The following is a 20,923-nucleotide window of genomic DNA, read 5'->3' on the forward strand; positions in this document are numbered from 1 at the left end:
GTACATTGTGTTTTTTAAGTGTTCCCTTTATTTTTTTGAGCAGTGTATATACAGTCATGGAAAAAATTATTAGAACATCATTTTTCTTCCATTTCTTGTTCATTTTAATGCATCCACTGTACGCGTAACTGCCTCCCAGGCCTTCTTTTTGTTTGTGTTGGTGCAACCTGCACTAAGGCTGCTAAATATAATTTTCTTCCTCCGAGTGATCTCCTGCAGCAGAACTTCTAGTTCTGAACTGCTAAAGTTTTTTTTTCTTTTTACCTGTGCTCCAGCGGATTTACGCTTTGGTAGGCATTCTGTTGCTGTTTCCTCTGTGTGGCGTCTACACACGGCCCTGCACTCCTTTTTATGGGCCCTTTTATGGGCATTAATGGGTGGCTACCTATGCTAATCCTATGTTAATTAGACTCACCTGGCACGCCCGCTCTATTTACCAGGAGATGGCATTCATCAATTTAAGAACACGGCTGCGAACAATTCAGCAGCTTAAGAACACGTTGATGAATCTGACGTAGGGTCTTCTTAGAAATCTTCTTAAGAAGGACTTAAGAAAGAATCTAAGAAGATTCTTAAGAAGATATTGGTGAATGAGGCCCAATCTTTTCAGTCACACAGATGCGGTGCTGATACCTGCTATTGATCCTGCGCTGAGGGAGCGATCAATGTCACCCCTCATCTTCTTCCACAGGATTTCTGGTGCCGTACTTTCACCCTGAAACCAAAGCATGTCCACAAAAAAAAGAGTGATCATTCAAGGCATGCAACTTTATTAGTGTGGCTTAATGGTGGGTAACCCATGTGATAAATTCCTGCAAACTCACCACAGTCATCTGAGTGAAGGAGCGCTTGGTATTGTCGGCCAAGACCATTCTGGCCGGACTCATGTCTCTGTAGGCCTGTACAAAATTGTCAAGGGACCTGCACACACAACAAAAACGTTTAAATGTGACATCCAAGTGGCAGCAGTTTTTAGATTAACTTTGCATTGCAAGTTTTCATTTGTAGTTATGTATACTACCCTACAAAGCCTAACTGCAGTAACTACGCAAAGGGTAAAACTTAGAAAATCTGCTTTAAAGTTTTTTTTTAAAAACTTTTTTTACTTGGCCAGCCAAACAGGTTATAAGTAGGTAAGGGCTATAACACTAATTTCTATTAATGCAAAAACAGAGTGCAGTAACTATAATGTTGTTCAACAACTCTTTTCAAAAAGATTTGTGTATTTTAGACTTAATCCGTGAAACTGACACGGATTTCGCTACAATGCAAGTTAATGACAGTCATATCCCGTGGCTATTCCAACATACAAAGTGATTATGTACATTCACTGAGTGAATATTTAGAAAATAAAACATATATTTCTCGCTAGAAATGTGATCAAAATCCATTTTTATGCAGAAACTAAGTCAAAATATTGATTTTTTTCACTACAAATGAGAGAACTGTCCGCCATGTTTTTTGTTCTGACCGCCGGGACCTTAAAAGTCACGTTACTTGGAACAAACCAATAGGAAAAAATATCCATGGAATAGCCACGGGATATGACTGTCATTAACTTGCATTGTAGCGAAATCCGTGTCAGTTTCACGGAAATTTGAGTGATTCCATGGCTATTCCACGGATTTTGAGTTAAGCGAATCCGTGGCTATTTCACGGATTCCTGTGAGACCAGGTTCGTAAGGCAGTATACATGCAGTGCAAACTTGTGCTAGGTATTGACCTTGGTTTCTGCAGGTGGTGTGTCATGTTCTGTTGGCAGGACGGGCGCTCCTCTCCTGACAACGTGTTCATCAGGTAGGCCTTGGTGGCTCGTTGTTGTTGGTAGGTTAACAGAGGATCCGGTGGCCACTGCAGATTGTGCCTGCCACCCATGGAGGACAGAGGGGTGCTGGCTGGAGTCTGGTACGGGGGATTCTGTATGTGCCCCAACATGTAAGACCCTGTGCGGGGGTCGGCAGTCCCCTGGCTGGAGCCTCTCTTCTCCCCTGTGGCCCAGGATGCAGCTGGCTGCTGCTGGTAGTGGCCCTGGGGCTGTGGAGGGGAGGACAGGGGCTGGAAGAGGCTGGCGATGTTGCTAAAGCTCTGCTGGGTCGACGGGTGTATTTTGGCCAGACTGCCGTTGCTCCCCATGGATCCTGCTGCACCTTTCTCCAGAGGCTCCGACTCTGGAATGATAGGATTCAGCTGGAAGTCCTCCCCGTCCATGGGGATGTAAGGAGCCAACGTATCCAGGTCTAAGTCACTCAAGTCCCTCTGGGAACGTAAAAGACAACGTTGTTTGTTAAAGAAAGCAATTATTTATATTGTTTACATGATTGCCCAGTTAGGTCAAAGATATTTTTTGGGCCATTTTTGGGGCTTTATTGATAGGACAGAGGGGGAGATAGAGGGGAAGACATGCGGGAAAGGGCTCCGAGTCGGATTCGAACCCCGGCCGCCGAGGACAATGCCTTTACGGTACGCACTCTACCAGGTGTGCCACCGGGAACGCCCCTCATGTCCATATATTTTTACAATCAAGTTTAGACAGAATTGTGAAAACCTAGAAGGGAGTAAAAGTTTGATGCACAAAGATCACAGAGATTTGGGTTTCTGAAAGGCTGAAAAGTTGGATGTGTAATTTTTGCTGTTCAATTAAACTTGATAAAAGCTAGGTACTTGGTAGCAGTAATAAAAACTGCAAAGTTTTCAATAGAATTTAGAGCTCAGAAATCAAATGAACGGACGGTGGGGCCAAGTTTTTGATGAGCATAATGATGGTAAACACACCTCAGTGTTTGCAGGACTGCTGCTGCTCTTTGTGTCCAGAGCAAACAGCTTCTCAGTCAGTTCCACCTTCAGGTCACTCTCCACTGAGCTGTAGTAATCACCTGGGCTGCTGGGCTGCAGGGGTGAGGGGGAGGAGAGGAGAGGAGAACAATGGGCGGTGGCCAGATCGATGGAGCAAGCATAGAGGAACAAGCAGAGAAAAAGGGGGCAACATGTTAGAGAACAGAGTAAAAAGACAGACACGAGCTTTGACAAAGGCACTATTCACTGTTCACCCTCCAGCTATCCACCCCCGTTATTCTCACACACATTGCCCACAGTTAGTGACCTTTAGGCCCCCGGGCCTCACTGAACACAGATAGAACAAACATAATCAATTGCTTCACTAACTAATTCATCTTTTCAAATGACATTTAGTGTGGTCCTCACCGTGGAGCAGCTGCTGAGGCTGGGAGTGGCGCTGCCTGGTGGCAGATTCTCCTGCATACTGAACGCACCAGCCATGGTGGTCATGTCCCTTGGAACTGATGCAGGGGGAGCAGGCTTGTGGCTCTCAGCGGCCCAAGATGGAGGTCCCGGAGGGGGCATGGCTGCGGCAGACACCTGGGTGTATCCTGCAGGCTCCTCGAACTGAGGACGGTCTGCAAGAAAGCAGCAGATATTAGATTCAGAAACATTTGCTTCGATATCTTTAAAAATATTTAACCCTTTATCGGGCGAAGAACTATATTTGGTAACTTCAGTCGATATCTAAATGGGGTCCCCATGTCTCTCTGTTTGGTTGAAGAACCACATGGATTTTGTCCAGCTAATCAGCAAAGATCAGGCTACAATACTAGATTAAAGCAAATCTGCGCGAGAAAAGTCGCAGATTTACGAGAAAAAAAGTGGAAAAAAAACAACAATTTTTTTCTCACTGATTCATCACTTTAAATCTCATAAATCTGCACATTTTTTTCTCGTAGATTTGCCACTTTAATCTTGTTTTTTTACCATTAATTTGAGATTTTTTTCTCACTAATGTGCAACTCTTTTACGATTAATTTGAGTTAAAAATATGAACCCCCTCCCCCGGGTCCGTATGTTTTTTTTTACACATTCTGTCTGTATGTAATATCCTCCAATGTTCTCTAGGGTTGAAATTTGGAATTTGCAAGTATTTCAATGAGTGCCCTATTAAGGGTTAATCAGTGCCTAAAATGGAAGTCATTCATGAAACTACAACCAAACCAACAATACTGATTCTTCATGTACTTTATATTTCAGTTAACTAACAAACAGAAGTTTAACTGTCTGAAAAAACACTAGTTCAAATCATTACCATGCAAACATAATGAACCCAACAAGTGACAGAACCAATACAGACCGAAGTCTAGAGCAACGATTGTGTCTCCAGGTGCCGGAGCCAGCTGTGCCAGGTCCTCTGGCTCTTCTTTGAGTTTGGTAAAGAGGGCTTCGCCTGGCTCTCCAGTCAGACCTGCACCTCCTGCAGTGAAGAAGCTGCTCATGTGACGCGTCTTGAACAGGGACTCCGTCTGCTTCAAGGAGAAAATCATCGACTTCTCCTCGATGTCACTGCAGGTTTGGAGAAGGAGAGCACGGTGAGTTTGCACTCAGTGGATACAGAGTACAGTGTATTGTGTCTTTATAATGTGGCGACTGTATGCATGTGTGGAATTTGACTTCCTCACTCACTCGAAAGCAAAAGTCACCATGAAAGCTCATAAAAAATTTAAACTGAATTTTTCCACAAAACTGAGTATTTTAAATGTACAAGTTATTGTTCACTTAAGCATCTGCTTCATGAACATGACAAAATAAATGAAACTTTTCTTACAAATCCAATTTAGATTTGTACAACTTTCTACCTACACTGCAAAAAAGGTAGAACAAGATAAAACCACTAAATCTGAGGGAAATGATCTTGCTGCATGGACAGATAATTTCCCTTGACAAGATTTCTTAAATTAAGATCATTAAATTTAGAAATAAGCATGTTGAACTCTTAAAATAAGAAATTAACTCTGCAAAACAAGATAAATTAAAGCTGCAAGCAGCGACGAACTAGCCCGAACAGAGTTCACTGACAACTATTTGTTTCTTACCGAGATAAAAAAAAATTATAAATTATAAATTATATTGTTTTAAGAGTAATTTCTTATTTTAAGTGTTCAACATGCTTATTTCTAGATTTAACAATCTTAATTTAAGAAGTCTTGTCAAGTGAAATTATCTGTCCATGCAGCAAGATCATTTCCCTCAGATTTAGTGGTTTTATCTTGTTTTTAGACACATTTTTTGCAGTGCACAATTTGCAGGGCAGGACAGTCGGCTCACCTGAGAACATAGTTGATGCACACGATGCACTGGGGCTGGGAGTTGCGGCTGTTATAGATAACAGTTCCCTGGCTTTCTACCCAGACGTAGCCTCCGTTTTTGGCCAGCATGCGATAGTGACCACTCACTGCCTGGCCTTTGGAACACACTGCAGAAACAGAGAAAGAGTGTGTGTTTTGAGACTTTTGATGACTCATGTGTAACAGAGGTCACTTTTTATGCTGCAGAAAAAACTGTCCTCAACCTTTGAATGATGTCAAATGTTTCATTATTTAGCTGCAGCTCCTGTGAGGTTTGGATGGGAGCTGTATTTATTAAACACAGAATTATCATTGTTTGATCTTGTTCAATGTTATGAGTGCTAACAAGATATGATTTAACCAACATGGTCTCACAGGAATCCGTGAAATAGCCACAGATTTGCTCAACTCAAAATCCGTGGAATAGCCACGGAATCACTCAAATTTCCGTGAAACTGACACGGATTTCGCTACAATGTAAGTTAATGACAGTCATATCCCGTGGCTATTCCAACATACAAAGTGATTATGTACATTCACTGAGTGAATATTTAGAAAATAAAACATATATTTCTCGCTAGAAATGTGATCAAAATCCATTTTTATGCAGAAACAAAGTCAAAATATTGATTTTTTTCACTAAAAATTAGAGAACTGTCCACCATGTTTTTTTGTTCTGACCGCCGGGACCTTGAAAGTCACATGACTTGGAACAAACCAATAGGAAAAAATATCCATGGAATAGCCACAGGATATGACTGTCATTAACTTGCATTGTAGCGAAATCCGTGTCAGTTCACGGAAATTTGAGTGATTCCGTGGCTATTCCACGGATTCCTGTGAGACCAGGTTTGATTTCACATTAACCTTTCAACCTTGCAGTCAAGGCTCAGAGCAGCTATATGTGCTGTATTTTTCTCTAATTTCAATGTGGAATTATTGCATTATTCACTGAAAATAGATGCAGTTTTTTTTGCAGCAGACTGTGAAATCAAGCCAACATTGGTCAGCAGGAGAAAGTGGGATGTTTGACTTTGAGCAGAGACGGAGATGTACTGGCTGCAGTCCAAAGTTCAGCACTGGCGTGGGAAAGGAGCAGAGCTGTGGTCAGAGAGTGTACATAAGGCCTGTGAGTGTGTGTGTGTGTGTGTGTGTGTGTGTGTGTGTGTGTGTGTGGAGGAAGCTCGGGGCAACATTACATGTAGCAGAGAACACTGTTAGCATGCGCTGATCAACAGGCTGGTCACGTTGGCCGTGAGAGCGGGTCGTGTGTGTGACACAGAGAGACAGATAGAGAGCTCTTTATCTACGCAGATTTCAGCCAATTGAAGACTGAGGAACTGCCCACACACTCAACAAAATCTGCAGATAATCTAATGCCTAATATATTGTTGTCAGTTCCTTCATCTTGTCTTTTCGTTTCAATTTACAGATAATCATCATTTCTAGAATTGTATTTAATTACTTGAACTTCAACGGGATTGCAAGACTCTATTAATTGTTTTATGAAAAATAGGTCTTAAAGGTCGGATCTGAAATTACATTGTACGTGATGATGAGATGTTATCAAAGATTTCCTGATTATTTTTAATTAAGTTTGTAGTCGATTTATCTGTGTAGTTTACTTAAAACCATCTTATTCTCAGCAAACCAAAGTATCATTTTGCTTCTAAAAATCATGATCATTATCAAGAGTATTGGCCCTTAGAGTGATGGTTTTGCTCTTGTTTTTTCACACACACACACACACACACACACACACACACACATACACAGAATGCAATAGAGGCCAGCTGGTCTCCTGTCCCTGTCTGATGTGCAAACAATGGCTGTGCTTAATTTAATAAAGGCAAGACATCTTAATACCACGGCCCTGCTCTGTGTACACACACACACACACACACACACACACACACACACACACACACACATTCTTGTCCTTCTATCTTTGTGAGGACTCTGACCCCTAACCTTAACCATCACAACTAAATGGCTAACCCCAACCCTAACCACCTAACCTAAACCTATTCATAACCTGAAGCTTAAAATCAAGTCTTAACCCTCAAACAGGCCTTTAAAGAAAAAATGTCCTCAGTTTGCTGGTTAAAGACATGGTCCTCACTATGTAGGAAGTACGAGAAGACACAAACATGCATTCGTGTACTTCTATCTTTTTGAGGACACATCATTAATGTAATGAATTTGTAGCCCCTGAGCCCCTATTAGCTTGTTTATGCAAATACAATCATTATAAAGCCAGATGCAGACTGGATTTATTTCCCATGGGGTGTTGGGGTGATTTTGACACCACTTCACTGCTCAGTGCTCATTCTGGTCTGAAGTGCATGACTTTATACACCCACCTGAGTCATAATTACAGTTACTAATTACAATTAACTACTTCTTTCCTGTGTTTTCCCAGATCCTCCTGTAACTTAAATCATGACCAGAGTAATGTCTTTGTATTTGGAGTTTTTTTTGCATGGTAATCTACCTTTCTCCAGGTCACTGCCCAGTGAAATGTTAATCCACCAAACGGGACTTTAGACAACCTGGATCCACATTAATTTTCATGCTCCATCAGTGTGTATACTTACAGTTGTGGTGACTCCTTGTGACGCCGTCTGAGTCCAGCGCGTGGTAAAAGTCGTAGATCGAACGACCCAGCAGATCGTCAGGAGTGTAACCAATCAACTCTGTTACCCTGAAACACACACAAACACACGTTTTATCATGCACACGATTAAATGTTATCAATTTAAACTTTTCTTTGGTTTACTCCTATCACAAGATGCTCAGAAGACAAATCCTCCACTCCTGAACTTCAAAAGGCTTAATGCACAATTTGGAAATGAAGCAGAGGTGAGTCTTCCAAAAATAAGAATTGTTCACATTCTCTGTCTCTTCTTGATCCTGCTAACCTGTGTTTCTGGGAACAGCTAATCTCTTTCCGTCACTTTCATCACGAGTTCACTTTGTTAATGAGGATTTTGTTGCTGGCTTACCTCATTTTAAAAAATCCCTGCTTTCCTTTTATTTCTCTCCAGTTCTCTATTCCCAGCAAATACCTCAATAATACAGGTTATTGGGGGTAAATTACAGGATTACAGTAATCTGATTACCAAACGGGAAGCATTGCAGGTGCATTAAGATACATTCACTCTGTTGAGTGCAGAAGATAAATACTGACTTAGTTTAAGGCTGTGATGACACCAAACATACTTTATTCACTCTCAAAGGAGAGTCTTTTCCCAACAAACTGTGCTGTGAGAACATAATCCAAACCAACAACAGGAAATGACCCCTGGACACATGGTTTTATAGGAGACCAGAGGGGGTAAAACTGGGATAAAGAGTGCAGACTGGTTCATCAAGCTTAGTTTAAATTAAACAGGCTGGAATGTGATTTCATTTGACTCCTCCAGCCACCAAAGTCTTTCAGTCTGGCAGCATGAAATCTTAAATAAGTAAGCTGTTTGTGAACTATGCATGATCTAGGGTTTGCTTGAAATCTAAATGTCTCTGTTTATCAACCTTTTTACTCAAACTGTAAATCAAGTAACAGATAGATTAAAACGTAATAACCATATTTATTATCTGTCTGTATTAACTGTCCTGTAGCTCTGGCAGCCTTTCTGTTCATTTTTTTTGTGAATAGTGAAGATAAATCGTAAATTAATCTATGAATATGTCAGATGTGTAAAAAATGCACTGTTTATTCTAGAACAAAACTGTAAAAACAGACATTAACGTCAGATTTTGAACTTCAGAATCGTCAGAATCACTTTATTCTACATGTGTCATTTAAAACGTGTCAAAAATTAAGCGTTTGCACTAACAAGATCCTGTTAAAAACATTAAAGTCTGCTCCTCAGCGACACTGTGAAGCCATGATTGATTGTGCTGAGACGAACGGTCAGGTGATAAATATTTAGCGAAAATCTGTTTACACAGAGCTGAGAGGAGAGGACAGGAGAGGCTGGAAACATGACAATACTCTAATATGTTTCTGTCAGAATCGCTTTATTCTACATGTGTCATTTAAAACGTGTCCAAAATTAAGCATTTGCACTAAGATCCTGTTAAAAACATTGACCATGATTAATTCTGCTGAGAGATTAAAATGTAATAACCATATTTATAAAAAAACATCTAACTGTACTGTAGCTCTGGCAGCCTTTCTGACAAATATGAATGGCTACAATGTTTCCAGTTCTCTCCATTCTCTATCATGCATTGCCAATTGCATGTTCCCAGAAAGAAATCCTGAATTTTTTTGTGAATAGTGAAGATAAATCGTAAATTAATCTATGAATGTGTGAGAGTGTCAGATTATTTAACACTGACAGATGCAGGACTCAGAGTGGAGAGAGGGAGAGGGAGGAGAGCAGAGCTACACCTTTAAAGGAAATTGGACAAAATTAGACGAACAAAAAGGCAGAAAGAAGGAGACGCTAAGGAAGAAGTGAAGAGCAAATAAAAATGGATGGGAAAATGGAAGATGAGAAGGAAAGGAAGTGGGGAGAGGAGGGGAGAGTTGGAGCGCAACACAAAAGAAATCATGTCCATGAGTAGTTGCAACTTAAATAGCATGAAATTATAATTATAATAATGATTATGATGATGATTGCTGGCTTCAGACCCCGTCATGTGACCCTTTCCACCTCCACACTGCACAAACACTCTTTTTTTTCAGCCCCTTCTGTTTTCTTCCATCCATTATTTTTCTCCCAATACACTTTGTACAGTCACTTGAGTGTGCAGCCAAAGAATCCACTTTAAAGACAGAACATTCACTCCTCAAAGTTGTATCATAGCTTCCATGTTGTTATTATTATTACTTGGCCCTTCATCATTGTCATAAAGCTATTACACGCACGCCTCACAACAGCACCGATACAACAAACATCTGTTCAAATTTAAAAAATTGAGGGTTATTGGAAGGGAGACTCAACTTCATGCAAATGAAATACCCGTGGGGTTTTCTGTCTTTGACGAAAAATTTGAAGACTTTCAAAATATTTGATTTAATTAAATGAAGCTAATGTTCATTAAGTTATGTTCAACAGCATTTTGTTGTTGTTTTTGGCAAATCTGTGCCACCCATCAGGTCCTCAAGTCAAGTCAAGTCATATTTATTTGTATATCGCATTTCATACATCTAGCAATTCAATGTGCTTCACACAAAAACAATGAAAAAAATAAAAATAAAAATATGGAACCATACACAATTTTAGCAATAATAAAAGTAAAAAGTAATATATATATATATATATATATATATATATATATATATATATGCATGGAACACCAACATCGAGGAAGAGGCAGTTTAAAAGTAAATGAGAAAATAACAAAAGACATAAAACATAAAAACAATGTGTAATAACTACAGAAAGCATCCAAAAAGAGTTTGGTCTTAACTTTTGTTTTGAAAACGGCGATAGTTGGGGTGTTTTTGATGGTCTGGAAGCTGGTTCCAGAGATGGAGCCATAATGGCTAAAAGCTGCTTCACCTTGCTAAGTTCTGACGCTCGGTTTCAGTAGCAGTTGTTTATGTTGTGATCTAAGGGATCTTGTTGGGAATACTGTTTAAACATGTCATTTAAGTAGTTTGGCCCTACTCCCTTCAGAGACTTAAAAACAAGCAGAAATGCTTGAAATATCAATTCTGTAGCTGATTGGGAGCCAGTGCAGGGACTTTAAGATCGGGGTGATGTGATCTCTCCTTTTTGTTTTAGTGAGGACTCTGGTTCTGTTCTGCATCATTTGAAGTGGTTTCAAACTTTTTTTGGGAAGTCTTGTGAAAAGCACATTGCAATAATCAATCCTACTAGTGACGAAAGCATGTATGATTTTTTCCAGATCCTCTTTTGACATGTATCCTCTAAGTTTGTTAATATTTTTAAGATGCAAGTATGCTGATTTTGTGACTGATTTAATGTGACTGCTAAAATTTAGATACCCAGATTTTTTTATCACATCTTTTGCTATTAAGCCTTTCCTTACAAGCAAGGCGGAAATATTTTGCCTTTCCTCCTTCTTTCCAAAAACTAAAACCTCAGTTTTGTTTTTGTTGAGCTGTCAAAAATTCTGGAACATCCATTTATCTACTTCATCAATACAATGACAGAGAGTTTCAACAGGGCTATAGTCATTAGGCATTAGTGGGAAATAAATTTGAGTGTCGTCAGCGTAACGGTGGAAGGCGATTGAGTCCTAGGCCATAGGTCCTCGTCTTTCATCAGATAATAAATTATGTATTATGTGATTGAGCTTATTCGCTGAATTCTTTACATCCTGTTCACAAGATGCCATAAAAGTCTAAAACCAGATGGAGTAGTGTTTGCAGTAACATCTCATACAGTAAATAAACTGAGTGCCTGAAACGAGCCAGGAGAAGTGAAGGGGTTGGATTTTCTCGTTGCCACCACTTTGCATGAGCTGAAGAAACCTTCTGTCCCTTCCCTAATGAGTCTAAGTCCCCGCTGAGCCAGGAGGGCGACCCACCTACAATAAACTCATTTGCGTAATTGGAGAGAAGATTTGGGCAGCTATCAAATTGCACCAATAAGGCGAGAAGGAAAATGGGTCCTTGTTTGTAGAGCAGTCAAGCACAGACGTGTGAACGCAACACACAACCGCACACTCACTTTTCTGCAAAAGAAACCTTTGTCCTGAATGAGCAACTTGATAAGATTACAGGTCTGCGAGCATGTGCTTGTGTAACCAGAACCAGAGTGTGTGTGAGTGTGTGTGTGTGTGTGTGTTCGTCATCACCTCCTCGTGCCAGTGGGACAGAAATATTTGGGTGCAAATAATCGGTTATTTGGTTTCAAGATGCTCGCCATGCTTGTAATTTGCTCCTGAGGGACGAATCGTTTTACATGCAACATCTGATGTGACGTCAGATCATCCTGCCGGTGGGATTGAATCGTGTGTTTTCTTTAAAAGACCGCCAAAAATACACTGTTTATTCTAGAACGAAACTGTAAAAACGGACATTAACTTCAGATTCTGAACTTTCCAACAGTTCTTGAACGGATCATAAGTTGCGATAGTTTCCGTCATAAAAAGTGACCAAAACTTAGCTTTAAATATTGATATTTCTGTCAGAATCACTTTATTCTACATGTGTCATTTAAAACGTGTCCAAAATTAAGCGTTTGCACTAACAAGATCCTGTTAAAAACATTAAATATTGCTCCTCAGCGACACTGTGAAGCCATGATTGATTCTGCTTAGACGAACGGTCACGTGATAAATATTTAGCGAAAATCTGTTTACACAGAGCTGAGAGGAGAGGACAGGAGAGGCTGGAAACATGACAATACTTCAATATGGACAATATGTGGAACTGTTTTTACAACATTTGTGACACTTGGCACTTGGAATAGTGTTATAAATTCCATTTTATTCCAATTACAGAAACAGATTTATGTAATTATACCTGTGTTATTCTGCACAAAGACGTGAATGTGCTGATTCTATAGAGCTGCAGGACTTATAGATTGTTTAAGTGCAGTGAAATACAAGTCCACAGTGAATAAAGTGTAAAAAGAGTTAACCACTTAAACGATTCATTGTGTGACAATTTTGAAACACTGGAATGTGTTTGCAGACTTGTCCTCACGTGTATCTGTGAACGGGAACAATTGGCACGGTTCGACGATGACGTGAGTGCATCTTATTAAACGAATTAATATTTCATCTCTGGCTTACATTTCCCACTGACCGTCCTGCCAAGTTCAACCGACTCAGTCATCACACTGCAATCAGTCAGAAACTTGTGCTGTACTTTACTGTGTTTTAACTGGCAGCTCTCCACAATGTCAAGATGCTGTTCTATTGAACTCTAGTGCTGTTTTTTAAAGACTCAATACATGCAGTGATTCTTTTTCAGTTAAGTCATTTTACAAGTATACTTTTGAATTTGTTTTTCTGCTTTCAGGCTTTAGGATGTGGTGATTAATCCATATGAGAAAAAAACAATGTATAACATGCTTTTAGTATCATCATGTCATTAATTGAGGGGGTATATTTTCTCATTAATTTACCTTATTCTGCAGTCCATTTCTGTTTCTGTCCACCTGTGTGCATCCTACTGTGTGTGTGTGTGTGTGTGTGTGTGTGTGTGTGTCCTTGTACTTCCCACATATTCTCACTGCAGCTCGACAGGTTGCGGAGTGAGGACCGGAACACATTTTTAACCAACAGAGTGAGGACCTTTTTGCAAAGTGAGGACATTTCGGCAGTTCCTCAAGTCTTTAAAGGCTTTTTTAAGAGTTCAGACTTTTCATCTTTGGCTTTGTCATGGATAAGGCAAAGGAAATAAAGGCAAAATTTAATGTGACCTCTTTTTATCTCCCACCCAACAAATACCCCATTATAAAAAACTAAAAAAAAACTAAACTAAAACTTAAGCATTTCAAAAAATAAATACTAATCTAAAACTAGCAAACGCACTCTAAAAACTAATTAAAACTAACTGAATTTGAAAACAAAAATTCACAACCCAATTAGAACTAAAACTAATGAAAAATTCAAAACTATTATAACCTTGCTAGGGAATTCACTATTCCAATGAGGGCCCTCACAAAGATAGAAGTACAAGAATGTGTGTGTGTGTGTGTGTGTGTTCCTGTCTACCTCTCATCACAGTAGGTGAACTTCATGTCCATGCTGTGTCTGCTCAGGAAGGTCTTGCTGTCCAGCGGCGTGTCAATGTTGGATGGGTGTGCGATGGGTTCGCACATCAGGACAGCGCAGGTGAGTGGAGGCTCCGTGAAGCCGCACAGCACTCTGGGAGGACAGCTGTTGTACATCTTCAGGTGTCCGGTGCAATGCAGCACCTGGAGGGAGCAGCGGGAGGACACATTACTGCTCTGTCCTCTGCTAGAAGTATAACGTGTTTCTTCTTTGTCATGTGCAGATGTGCAGCAGCGCTCTCTTACCTTCCAGCTGGCTGACTTGAGGTTGACGGTGCGTCCTCTGTTGGTCACCGTGCACTTCATCCTCATAAAGAAATCCCGCTCAGTACTCAGCTCTTTGCCTTTTTTAGCGAAGCCGCTGCCTAAAACACAAATAATAAACAGAGAGGAAACATTAAAGCAACAGTACTCCTGCAGTACAATGATGAAAAATGTGTTGCATGTTGCCATAAAGTTTGATTTGCTGATTTTGACGGTGAATGAAAGAACACCAGTGTAAACATTTGTGAAAAAATGAAGTCTTAAACAACTGTTTCATGAATTAAATTGTTTTCCAGTCTTTTCAAAAATGATGCAGACTTAATTAAATATTTACCATAGCTCTACAGAAACCATCAAAATTGGAACACTTAAAGCTAAAATGCACCATAAGCTTTTGCATGTGGGCCTGCCAAATATGCAAAAATTCCATAAAAATGGTTGGTGCGAAAGGGTTAATGATTTTGTCCCTTCTTTTTGAATATTTGATTTTAGAATAACAGGAGATTCTACCCACTTTAACTTTTAATCTGGGTAACATAATTGCTGAGTGTAGCTATAGTTTTATATTTCTAATTATATTCCATTTCAAATCACTCACTCACTCTAATACACACACACAGATACACACACAGAGAACATGAAACCGTGCCAAGCTGTTACATCACAAGGTCAAAGTTCAGCCTCAGAGCTGCAGCCACACGGCAAAGTGGTGAAGTGTGTCTTTATCTTTACATAGTTACAATAAAAGAAAGAAAGAAAAACACCTCTAGTGTGCGGTAAAGAGAGAGGGACTATAAAATATACAGTGTTGTTCCCTTTGTGTGTTTTGTGGTCACTGCTGTTAACAGTTATAAACCACAGCTTAGTGTGTGTGTGTGTGTGTGAGACTTCTGGACCTTCTGACTCATTTTCCCCTGCGTTGTATCTTGTGTGTGACTCAAGGTTATAATAGTTTGGGATTTTTTATTATTTTTTAGTTTTAATTTTGTTGTTAATTTTTGTTTTCAAATACAGTTAGTTTTAATTAGTTTTAAGTGTGAGTTTGCTAGTTTTAGCTTAGTTTTTAGTTTTTGAAAATGCTTAGTTTTACACTTTTACCATAATAACTAAACGGTTTACGCTATCGTCACAAAACAGCAATTCACACACTCAGCGGTGGAGAAATAGAAACACTGGATTATATATGAAAAAAGTTGACAAAGACGAAAACAAAATACATTTTCACTATAATTTTAGTTAGTTTTAGTTAGTTTAGCAACCACGCTACAGTTTCAGTTTTTTTTTTAAAACTCGTTTTTTTATTTCGAAAATGTTTTTTTCAATTCAAGTTTTCGTTAACTACAATAACCTTGGTGTGACTTTCTACTACAGACTTGACATGAACATGTTCACTATCTGCAACAGATAATGCCCAGTTCATCTCCTGTGTCCTCATCTTCTCGTCCTCATGCTCTCAGCTCTTATCATGGTCTTTTCCTCGCCTCTGCACACGCACACACACACACACACACACACACACACTACTGTATCTCTCTTTAGGTTCCTCTCTCTATACGATCTTTGACCTTCTGTACTCCTATTTGTTTTGGACACTTGTTCATGAGATAGATAACATTATATAACACTATACTATACACTGTGTATGCTGTTGGGTTTTTTTTTTGCCTTGGATTCTCTTCTGTTTCTCACAAGCTGGGGTGCTGAATGATTGGGGACTCTGAATGATGATATGGGGGCCCCAAAGCTGTACATAGGCCAGGCACTACAGATATTTACTGCTTCAGAGAGCCAAGAATTGGAAGCACCTCCCATGAGAAGCTGAAAGGATTCGGATGTCACCGAGTTCATTAAATACTTTGGTCAAGAGGGAGAAGACAACTGCTGACCAGACTGACCCGAATCTACCTGTGGATAACTCACGATTCTGAATATATGTTGGAATAAAAGCCACTTTGAAAGTTATATTTCTAATTTGAATTTACTACACGGTGGTGTACTAGTTAGCACTCTTTCCTCACAGCTGGAGGGTCACCGGTTCGCCTCCTGCCTCATTAAAATTTCATGAAAAAAATCATAGTATAGTTACTATACTAGGATTTTTTTTTTTCTAATTTTGTACATCCTTTAATTAATTGCGTGCTCAACCATATGGTAGAGCACATTTTGAGTAACCATATCTCAATGAAAAGAGCGCTAAACTGAAATCCACCTGATTGAGCCATGTTTTTTCCTAAAAAGAAATCTGCTAGATGTCACTGTGTCTTTAAATAGTATGCCTCTTCGTCTCGCCTCAAACCAGGAAATAACATTTTTGGTTGTTTATTTCTTTATAAATTGGCATTATATATGATTTTCTACTGTTTCTGGTATTTGTAGGAATTTTGGTACTTTGACCATCTCAACCATTTGGTAGAGGCTAATATTTAGAAAACCGTGGTGTCTGTGAAAAAAAAAGTTTTTGATTGTGTTTATTATTGACCCAAGGGAATAAGAAATGCAAACAAATGATTTTTCAATTGCTCTTTTCTTGGTGGGGTAGTTAAAGGGTTAATATGGTGTTTTTCTGGATAAATGATGCCATAGCATGTATCAACAAACTATAATAGAGCCATTTTTAACATTTCTAGGCATTTTAAAAATTGACAACTTTTGTCAAAAAACAACATACCATACAATATCATAAAAATGTATTTTTCTAAAATTATATTTGTTCCCCAGAGGATTTTCCACACTTAAGCATACATCAGATTTAATGAAGTTAAATTTCTAGAAAGAATAAGACCCATTTAGTTCAACAAGTAGTTGTTGATGATGGAGAGGAATGGGAATGATACATGTCATACAGTTAGAATGACAGTGAGCGTAGTTAGTGGAAAGCTGTTGTAATGAGGTAAAAACAAGAATGAGACAGTGTTCTGACCAGATGTCTTGAGGCTGAGGTTTTCTCGGATCTCCTCGTGGTCACATGGATGAGTGAAGTCAAAGATGCTGTGACCTGTGAGGTCCACCTGAAAAACAAAAACAACTTCATCAAATTGTAAAAAGAACAAAAATAATATCATGAAAATATCTCAGTCTTTCTGCCTCAGACAGGCTCAGACATGCTGTGTGTGTTTTTTTATTTCTGGCAGCAGCAGCAGAAGTTTGTTTGTGGTAAACGGGAGAAGAACTGGGTTGAGAGTGTGAATACAGAAAGTGTGTCGCTTCCTTCCAACCAAGGTTATAATAGTTTTGTATTTTTCATTAGTTTTAGTTTTAATTCCGTTTTCAAATTCAGTTAGTTTTAGTTCGTTTTTAGAGTGAGTTTGCTAGTTTTAGTTTAGTTTTTATTTTTTGAAAATGCTTAGTTTTAGTTTAGTTTTTATTAGTTTTAGTGTTTTATTTATTATTTGTAATGGGCTATGTGTTGGGTGTGAGATTCAAAGAAGTCATAATAAATTTTGCCTTTATTCCCTTTGGTTTATCCATCTCTGCCCCAATAAGTTTATTAACTCTTACAGTTCCAGGTGTTTTGAATGTTGGTTGGAGTGCAGACATCCCAGTCTCAGTAAACACATTTACCATGTGCTGTATGTTCACTAACAGAATCCTCTTTCTAATAGAAACACTGGATTATGTATGAAAAAAGTTGACAAAGACGAAAACTAAGGACATTTTCAGTATAGTTTTAGTTAGTTTTATAACCACACAATACGGTTTCAGTTAGTTATCGTTTCTTTTAAAAACTCTTGTTTTTATTTTTATTTCAGTTAACGAAAATGTTTTTTTAATCTAGTTTTTGTTATTTATTCTATAATAACCTTGCTTCCAACAAAGAGAAACTCATCCCCACAGATGCTGAAGAGAATCTACAATAAAAAGCTCTTGCTCCACGTTTTACAGAAAACGTTATCTCTGCTGCAGACAGAGGGTAAAAAAAACACACTCTGCTGGTATGAGAGGTATTTAACGAGAGACGTGTCTGACCGACAGTCCACGTCCATGTCTCTTACCCTCACTGACTGTCTGCCTCACTGAAATAACAAGATGTATATAAAAATACTTTATATTGCAAAACAAGTTTTTTTTATTAAAGGAAAAAAAGAGAACAGACAATATATCCACAATGAGTTATATCTACAATAACTTTCAAGTCTGAGCAATAAGTCTAGCAATAAGTAAAATTAATTATTGGTGTTTTTATCTCAATTTAATGCATAAGACTTCCTTTGTTTCATTTTTTGTCCATGTTCAATTTCAGATTAATTTTTTGGTTTTGATTTTCTCCTTTTTGTGTTTCTCTTTGTTGCTGTTTTTGCTGTATTTGCGTGTTGTTTATGACATGATCAAATTGAATCTAACCAATTCAGTTAATAAATAAAAATTTTCTGATAAAACATCAGAAGCAAAACAACTACAGAAATCAAATGTTGAACTTTGGGCTTAGAGTTTGAGTGTGTTTGTTTGTTTTAAAAGGATTAGATTTTGGATCAATATGAATATATCTTTTGCCAAAATTTAAACACAGTTGGTACCAGACACTTTAGGGCCTTGTTGTCTGAAGTGCAGGCTCCAAAAAGACTGAATCAAAAATGTATTTTCTTCAATATAGATAGATATAGTGCAGTGTCCTCCCCGTTTGAGCCATTGCTGTCCAGCAAACGGTTCAGGTACAGTCACGTCCCACACCCACAGAGGAACAGCTTCTTTCCTAGAGCTTCCCTGCAATTTGCACAAAACTGTAAATAAAAGCTATATATTAAACTTTCACATACATCCTCCCTGTAAATTACCTGCAAATATACATATATAATCTATTTTTAAGCTGTTTTTGCTGTTGTTTGACTTTTTACTGCTTGTATTTTTCATGCATATCATTCATTTAAATGTTCTATTTTACATTTTTTTTTTTTACCATGTTTTCATATATATTCCTTTTCCTAAATGCATGGAGAGTAGCCATCCACAATTTTGTTGGACTGGAACACCTTGTCTGAAAACTGCATGTCTTTCTTTGATTGATTTGGCTTATCATTTATGATTATTACTATGTTATGTCTGGCTGAGTGTTTTTTACATGTTGTGCCAAAAACAAATTGCACTGTCTCTGGCAGAGTGGGCAGTAAAAGTGACTCATGTTCACCGTCTGCACTCTGCCCGTGTCTGTTTTGTTCTAATCCGTGTGTTCCTCGGCGGTTATGTACCTGCGTGAGCCCCATGAATTTGTTGATGTTCTCAGACAGGAATATCATGTCGCCGTCGGACGTTACCACGGTGATAAAGCCCTCCAGAGACTTCAGGTAAAGACTGTCCATCTGTCCGTCCTCATCACTGTCAACACTGCTGCTGCTGCTGCTGCTGCTGCTGCTGCTGCTGCTGCTGCTGCTGCTCCCTGCAGGGACAGACACAACACAAAATGAGTTACACTCGTAAACTGTTTCTATCATTGCATGCTGATAATTAATGTGTGTGTTGGTGTGTGTGTCTCTGTGCACACATCAGGCTTGTTTTTCTTTCTTGAAGCTTTGGCTCGGGGCCAAAACAAACCAGTGCAGCTTCTTCCTGTATCTCAGACCACTCCCGATCCCCGACACTGACAAATTACACCCAAAACTACATGCATAATAGTCGTGCATTTTTAGAACATAACTTGCACATTATGCAATTATACTCAAATATGTACAAGTGCAGTACCCAAATATTTATACACAGTGACTCCAGTGTTTCTATAATGTGTCAGTGCAGAGCAAATGATTATAAACTGGACACCACTCAAGATAGAGTGTGTGTGGGTGTGTGTGTGTGTGTGTGTGTGTGTGTACGGGGGCTTCATGCTGAACAAAGCCCAGTAGCTGATGGGGGTGGAGGAGCTTGCAGTTCCTCCAGTGTGCTTCCCTGAGATAAGAGAGGCCGGTTCTCAAGGCTCCCAGCGAGGCCTGGGGCTCGAGTTTGGAGCTGGGCCCAGATACCAAGAACCCCCGGGGGAGCCTCGGGCTTTCTCATAGGCCCCTGGGAGCTGCAGAGGCTCTCAGGACCCAGTCCAAAGACCAGAGGCACCTTTGGCCTAAATACTTAGCTGTGATTACCAGTCATTTGGACTGAGTTGCGCTTTCCTTTCTCTCTGTTGTTCTTTGGTTGCGTAACTGCCCTTGTTTCAAAATAAAAGTGTGCAGAAAAGAGCTTCTGATAGAGACAGCTGCTGCTGAGATAATGACTTCCTCTCCGCTTTTTGACATTTGTTCTGTTGTGCTGGACAGAATGAAGTGACAGGCCAGGCCATTGGGGACATTTCAGACTCACTGATTCATTGTGGGATTTTGATTTGCCTTTGCCTTCCATTTCCTCTCTGGTGTCTACAACTGGGCCTGCTAAAAATACTCCACTACAAGAAAAACTACTGCATTCAGAACCTGAAAGCCTCCTTGGGAAACTCCGAACTCACTGTTGGGATTGAAAAGCTTGTTGAAAAATACGTAGAAAGAACCTGTGAAAACAGGCATTTTCAGTTTGAACTTTCCACAGAAAAGATGAATGTGTCAGGTAACCGAAACAAAGCTTAAAATTGTGATATTTCTGTTAGAATCACTTTATTCTACATGTGTCATTTAAATCGTGTCCAAAAAATAAACTGCTTGGAATAACCAGATCGTGTTAAAAACATTAAAATCTGCTCCTCAGCAACACTGTGAAGCCATGATTGATTCTGCTGAGACGAAGGGTCACGTGACACAGAGAGTAAAAAGAGCAAAAAAAAAACCCGCCCTGAAACAATTTGTTGGGTTCAGAGGGTTCAAACTGTTTGGCAACACCACAAATATAATATTCTTACCATTTACTTATATG

General features: G+C 39.2%; 1 protein-coding gene across 1 annotated transcript in view; it reads right to left on the bottom strand.

The window, feature by feature from the left end:
• The window catches only part of epas1b (endothelial PAS domain protein 1b), a 66,425-nt gene that overhangs the window by 9,100 nt on the left and 36,402 nt on the right, over positions 1–20,923 (bottom strand). Inside the window, exons 3-14 of the mRNA XM_059359325.1 lie at positions 19,285–19,472; positions 17,022–17,109; positions 14,084–14,202; positions 13,779–13,981; positions 7,727–7,833; positions 5,110–5,257; positions 4,139–4,347; positions 3,202–3,413; positions 2,773–2,886; positions 1,724–2,256; positions 825–921; positions 634–715 (exon numbers count right to left, since the gene is read on the bottom strand). Of these exons, the coding sequence (XP_059215308.1) occupies positions 634–715; positions 825–921; positions 1,724–2,256; positions 2,773–2,886; positions 3,202–3,413; positions 4,139–4,347; positions 5,110–5,257; positions 7,727–7,833; positions 13,779–13,981; positions 14,084–14,202; positions 17,022–17,109; positions 19,285–19,472 (2,100 nt within the window). The remainder of the gene's footprint in view (positions 1–633; positions 716–824; positions 922–1,723; positions 2,257–2,772; positions 2,887–3,201; positions 3,414–4,138; positions 4,348–5,109; positions 5,258–7,726; positions 7,834–13,778; positions 13,982–14,083; positions 14,203–17,021; positions 17,110–19,284; positions 19,473–20,923) is intronic.

The sequence above is a fragment of the Centropristis striata genome, chromosome 20, assembly GCF_030273125.1.
Source record: "Centropristis striata isolate RG_2023a ecotype Rhode Island chromosome 20, C.striata_1.0, whole genome shotgun sequence".
NCBI classification, from domain to species: domain Eukaryota; kingdom Metazoa; phylum Chordata; class Actinopteri; order Perciformes; family Serranidae; genus Centropristis; species Centropristis striata.